This window comes from Apium graveolens, chromosome 10 (genome assembly GCF_009905375.1).
Source record: "Apium graveolens cultivar Ventura chromosome 10, ASM990537v1, whole genome shotgun sequence".
In the NCBI taxonomy this organism is placed as follows: Eukaryota; Viridiplantae; Streptophyta; class Magnoliopsida; order Apiales; family Apiaceae; genus Apium; species Apium graveolens.
The window spans coordinates 19,246,275-19,253,212 of NC_133656.1; the positions used below are offsets into that span (position 1 = coordinate 19,246,275).

At 35.5% G+C, this 6,938-nt stretch overlaps 1 protein-coding gene across 1 annotated transcript; it reads right to left on the reverse strand.

The window, feature by feature from the left end:
* Positions 1-5,942: 5,942 nt before the first annotated feature.
* Positions 5,943-6,683, reverse strand: LOC141690436 (uncharacterized). Its single transcript, XM_074495241.1, has one exon. It carries the CDS (start codon positions 6,681-6,683, stop codon positions 5,943-5,945), a length of 741 nt encoding a protein of 246 aa, XP_074351342.1.
* Between the last annotated feature and the right edge of the window lie 255 nt (positions 6,684-6,938).

Consider the following 6,938-nt stretch of genomic DNA (forward strand, 5'->3'; position numbering starts at 1 on the left):
AGAAGAGAAGAAAATTAGGAATGTAAATATATATTACTGTTATATATTTGAATGACTTTTAACCTTACAACTTACCCCATTAATTCTCACACCCTTTGGCTTTTCATTTTACACCCTTTAGCTTTTCATGCTACTTGTAACCTACAAACTCTAGCCCTATATAAACCATTGTAAGATATGTGATTGATATATGAAATGAAAATCTTCTATATTCTCTTAGTAATTTTGTTCTTGTAATTCTCTCTATATAATATATTCTATATTAGTTTGTAATACGTTATCAGCACGAAAGCTAATAAGATCTGTGGGTGCACCAGAAGGAGAAGTTGGTTTACGAGTTTACACGAGTTTCTTGTCAACACAAGTACTAGTACTAGCTGGGTGATCATTACTTCCTGTCTCTACAAAAGGTATGCCCACGTTTTAATTGTTAAATGAATATATTACCGCAGGCATGATTGCATGTTAGTAAAACTAGATCCATAACATGCTAGTCTATTCTTTTAGTTCATATTTGTCATGTTCACGTATTACACTTTGCGGGTGGTTAAATATATAAGTGGATGCCTGTATAATATTCTGTACTAATCATTTATGCTAATTGCTTGACCTGATTTTCATGCCTGCTTAGTTGAACATTTGCGTAAGTAAAATTAAAATCACTTCACTTGTTTTCATATCATGGCCTTTGCCTTGTCTTGTTCAGAGGTCTTATTTCCCTCTTTTATGGTGTCACCGAGACCCATTGCACTAAGATGGATTTCAGCATCAAGAATCCATGTCAAATAATTTTTGTCGGTGACATCAAGTGCGTTAAACTCAAGTTTCGTAAGATTCGACATTTTCACTAAAAATAAACAAAACTCGAATCAACATCAATATTTATGCACATAAATATAATGCAATGCGATAATTTTTTATGACAAGATAACAAATAATTTGCGAAAGAAACAGATTATCACTTATCAAATATACTCACTTAAACAAATATAATATATTACACATAATGATGCATTTAATCAACAAGTTTAATAGAACATGATTTTAGTTAAGTCTCAGAGACTAAAATATATGCTATTCATTGATAACAACCCATCTTAGTTAACATGACAATTATTAACACGCATGCACAAGTAAAACAAATATAAATTACTGCTACATCAACTCTTAGTCACGGAAATAGATTATAAAAGCTGCAGGAGACAAGGCATAGCCTAGCTTTTAGTTTTTAACTATTCGTGCAAAGTGCAAATCTCCCTAAATTTGTACAACATTCAGATTATAGCATAAAAATATCAAGCCACTTAAGTAATTTGCAAGGGATAACATAAGAACTAATACAAATAATTCATGAAGCAGAAAACAAGTGAAGTGATTTTAATTTTACTTACGCAAATGTTCAACTAAGCAGGCATGAAAATCAGGTCAAGCAATTAGCATAAATGATTAGTACATAATATTATACAGGCATCCACTTATATATTTAACCACCCGCAAAGTGTAATACGTGAACATGACAAATATGAACTAAAAGAATAGACTAGCATGTTATGGATCTAGTTTTACTAACATGCAATCATGCCTGCGGTAATATATTCATTTAACAATTAAAACATGGGCATACCTTTTGTAGAGACAGGAAGTAATGATCACCCAACTAGTACTAGTACTTGTGTTGACAAGAAACTCGTGTAAACTCGTAAACCAACTTCTCCTTCTGGTGCACCCACAGATCTTATTAGCTTTCGTGCTGATAACGTATTACAAACTAATATAGAATATATTATATAGAGAGCATTACAAGAACAAAATTACTAAGAGAATAGAGAAGATTTTCATTTCATATATCAATCACATATCTTACAATGGTTTATATAGGGCTAGAGTTTGTAGGTTACAAGTAGCATGAAAAGCCAAAGGGTGTAAAATGAAAAGCCAAAGGGTGTGAGAATTAATGGGGTAAGTTGTAAGGTTAAAAGTCATTCAAATATATAACACTCCCCCTTGAATGACTCGTATAAACAACATGCCTCATTAAAACCTTACTAGGAAAAACCCTGTGGGAAAAACCCTAGTGAAGGAAAAAGAGTACATGTGTTACACGTGTAATAAAGAGTGCATTATATCTCCCCCTCATTTTAACACGACTATGAAAATCAGCATAGATCTCGAAATTTACGCATCCCAATCTTGTGTACCAGCTTCTCGAAGGAAGATGTAGGAAGTGCTTTTGTGAACAAGTCTGCTGGATTTTCACATGATCGAATCTGACAAACATCAATTTCCCCCCTTTGTTGAAGTTCATGGGTAAAGAAGAACTTTGGATCGATGTGCTTTGTCCTATCACCTTTAATGTAACCTTCTCGAGTCTGAGTTATGCATGCTTCATTATCTTCAAATAAAATAGTAGGGCTTCCTTTATTGACTAACAGACCGCATGATTCTCGAATATGATGGACCAAAGACCTTAGCCAAACACATTCTCGACTAGATTCATGTAGCGCCAATAACTCAGCATGATTCGAAGAAGTTGCTGCAAGAGTCTGCTTTGTAGACTGCCAAGATATTACGGTATCACCATATGTGAATACATAACCTGTTTGTGATCTTCCTTTGTGTGGATCAGACCGATATCCTGCATCTGCATAGCCAACTAATTCCACTTTTGAGTCTTTAGAATAAAATAAACCCATATCCATTGTTCCTCGAAGATATCTAAATATTTGTTTCACACCAGTCCAATGTCTTCGAGTTGGAGCAGAACTATGTCTTGCAAAAAGGTTGACAGAAAATGCAATATCAGGACGTGTACAATTGGCAAGATACATTAGTGCACCAATGGCACTAAGATATGGTACTTCAGGACCAAGAAGTTCTTCTCCCTTTTCTCTTGGGCAGAATGGATCCTTATTCTTTTCTAATGATCGTACAACCATGGGTGTACTCACAGGATATGCCTTATCCATAATAAACCGTTTAAGAATCTTTTCAATATACGAAGACTGGTGGACAAAGATTCCAGTAGATAAATGTTCAACTTGAAAACCAAGGCAGAGTTTTGTTTTACCCAAGTCCTTCATTTCAAACTCCTTTTTCAAATATTCAATCGTCTCATTAAGTTCATCTGGGGTTCCAATGATGTTTAAATCATCAACATATACTGCAATGATAGTAAACCCCAATTTTGTCCTTTTAATAAAAACACATGGACATATTACATTATTGGTATATCCATCTTTCAAAAGATATTCACTGAGACGATTGTACCACATACGACCCGACTGTTTCAATCCGTATAATGATCTCTGTAATTTAATTGAGTAAATCTCTCGGGGTCTTGAACTATATGCTTCAGGCATTTTTAACCCATCAGGGATTTTCATGTAAATGTCACTATCGAGTGATCCATACAAGTAGGCAGTTACAACATCCATTAAATTCATTCAGAGCCCTTCTAGAATTGATAAACTTATTAAAAATCTGAATGTTGTTGCATCCATTACCGGGGAATAAGTTTCTTCGTAATCGATTCCCGGTCTTTGTGAGAAACCTTGAGCAACAAGGCGTGCCTTGTATCTCACAATTTCATTTTTCTCATTTCTTTTACGCACAAATACCCATCTATATACGACGGGTTTTATACCTGCAGGTGTTTGGACAATAGGTCCAAAAACTTGGCGTTTTTCAAGTGATTTCAGTTCAGCTTCAATAGCTTCTTTCCATTTTGGCCAATCATTTCTTCTTTTACATTCATAGATCGATCTAGGTTCATGATCCTCGATTTCCTCAGAAATGTCAAGTGCAGCTGCATATGAAAATATATCATCCATGACAATTTCTTTTCTATTCCACCTCTTTCCTGAAATGACATAATTTATCGAGATCTCTTCATTGTCAACAATTTCAGGTGTTTGATCATCTTTGGAAGACGTTTCTTCAGTGATCATCAATTCTACGATGTCATTTGATGTTCCAGCTTTATTATCAAGTCTCCTTGTTTTTCTTGGAGTTTTATCCTTGGATCCAATAGGTCTTCCACGCTTCTGGCGTGCTTTAGACTCATTTGCTAGCATGATTTTATTATCTTCTTCAGGAAGTTTAATCTTACAAGGAACATTAACAGCTGGTATATGTGACTTTGTCACATTTTTGACATCAGTAAATGCATCAGGCAATCTATTTGTGACTTCTTGTAGGTGGATAATCTTTTGAACTTCAAGTTCACATTGATTTGTACGAGGATCATAATGAGACAGGGACACTGCATTCCACAAAATTTCTTGCTTTTCTTTTTCAAATTTTGTCTTATATCCCCCTAATGCAGGAAAAATTGTCTCATCAAATTGACAATCGGCAAATCTTGCCGTGAATAAATCACCAGTCTTGGGCTCCAAATATTTAATAATTGAGGGAGAATCAAATCCAATATATACCCCTAATCTTCTTTGGGATCCCATTTTTGTTCGTTGGGGAGGGGATATTGGAACATAAACAGCACACCCAAAAAATTTCAAGTGAGAGATATTTGGTTCTTGACCATTTACCAGTTGTAGTGGGGAATATTTATGATAAGAAGTCGGTCTTAACCGAACTAAAGAAGCCGCATGTAATATTGCATGTCCCCAGGCAGTAGTTGGTAAATTTGTTCTCATAAGTAATGGTCTCGCAATTAGTTGTAGCCTTTTAATGAAAGACTCGGCAAGACCATTTTGAGTGTGTGTGTGGGCAACAGAATGCTCCACTTCAATCCCAATAGACATACAATAATCTTTAAAAGATTGGGATGTAAATTCTCCTGCATTGTCCAATCGTATTTTCTTTATATTATAATCAGGAAATTGTGCTCGTAATCGAATTATTTGAGCAAGGAGTCGTGCAAAAGCAACATTACGAGTGGACAATAAACTAACATGTGACCATCTTGTTGATGCATCAATGAGTACCATAAAGTACTGAAATGGCCCACTAGATGGGGTAATTGGTCCACATATATCTCCTTGAATTCGCTCCAAAAATTTTGTGTTGATGCATCAATGAGTACCATAAAGTACTGAAATGGCCCACTAGATGGGGTAATTGGTCCACATATATCTCCTTGAATTCGCTCCAAAAATTTTGGGCATTCGATTGCAACTTTCACAAGGGATGGTTTTGTTATCAATTTTCCTTCAAAACAAGTAACACATGAAAAATCTTTGGACAATGGAACAATTTTGTTTTTGAGTGGATGTCCATTTGAATTTTCAATAATTCTTCGCATCATTGTTGAACCCGGATGGCCTAAACGATCATGCCATATAATAAAATTTGTCGGGTCAACAGATCTTGTATTAATAGTCATGTGTGACTCAACTGGATTTATGAAAGTATAATATAATCCAGAATTATATGATGGGAGTTTTTCTATCACATGTTTCCTCCCTGAGATAGTAGTCGTGATACACAAATATTCACTTTCAAGTTCATTTGTTGTCTCAATATGATAGCCATTGTGGCGTATATCTTTAAAACTCAAAAGATTTCTTTTTGATCGGGTGGAGAATAGTGCATTTTCAATCAACAAACATGTACCATTAGGTAGCACTATACTTGCTCTTCCGGAGCCTTCAATTATATTTGATGCACCCGATATTGTATTTACATTAGCTTTGGCTAATGTTAGATGCGAAAAATATTTTTGATCTTTTAAAATTGTATGTGTGGTTGCACTATCTGCCAAACAAAAAGATTCCTCATCTTTTATAGCACATGATGAGAGGTTGCTGGCCATATTTCTTCACGAAAAATAAAATAAAATTAGAAGTAGAGGTAAAACATCTCAAGTACTTCATTAAAGAAAATTACATAAGCAACTGATAAGGATGATTATCATAGTTCAAAAATTAAGTACTAACAATCCAAAATAAAGAAGGAAAACGTTCAACAAGCAAGTAAGGCCTTTCTTAATTATTCTTAGGCTCATCACCACCAAATTTAGGCATATTCACATCGACATCTTCAAAGAAATCACCAACTTCCATGTGAGTAAAGGCCGAAGGATCAACTTGGCCATCACTTCCAAGATGTGCTTCAAGATGAGCAATCCCCAAAGGATCATTCTGTTCGGTGAAATTAGTTTCAACATTTTTCAAAGATGCTTGATATAGGTCAGCAAAGTGCTTGGAGGTACGACATGTACTTCTCCAATGACCTTTCATTCCACAACGGCTACAAGTACTTTCACCCTTTTTAACCATCGTACTTCCCTCGGGTTTCTCCTCATTTGTTTTTTGTTTTTGATAGTAAGGCTTCCTTTTAAAGTGGGGGCGATTTTTTTGATTTCGGCCTCGACCGCGCCAAAATCCATGACCACGGGCACGCCCACGTCCACGTCCATATCCATGCCCACGTCCACGTCCAAATGATTTATTATCTCTATATTCATTATTAGTCACCGCATTCACTTCAGGGAATGGTGTTGAGCCAGTGGGACGTGCTTGATGATTTTTCAGCAAAAGTTCATTATTTTGTTCAGCAAGAAGCAACACAGAAATAAGCTCAGAATATTTCGTGAATCCACGTTCACGATATTGTTGTTGCAAGAGCATATTATTGGCATGGAAAGTGGAATATGTTTTCTCCAACATATCTTTATCGGTGATATTCTCGCCACATAATTTCAATTGAGATGTAATTTTGAACATGGCAGAGTTATACTCGCTCACACTTTTATAATCTTACAATCGCAAGTGTAGCCAATCATAGCGAGCTTTAGGAAGTATCACCGTTTTCTGGTGATCATATCTTTCTTTGAGATCTTTCCAAAGAGTTGATGGATCTTTAATAGTCAGATATTCAGTTTTCAAGCCTTCATCAAGGTGATGGCGAAGAAATATCATGGCCTTTGCCTTGTCTTGTTCAGAGGTCTTATTTCCCTCTTTTTTGGAGGGAATTCAAGG

Excerpts from the sequence above, each read along its gene's own strand:
- LOC141690436 (XM_074495241.1), bottom strand. The coding sequence starts at position 6,683 with ATGTTCAAAATTACATCTCAATTGAAATTATGTGGCGAGAATATCACC.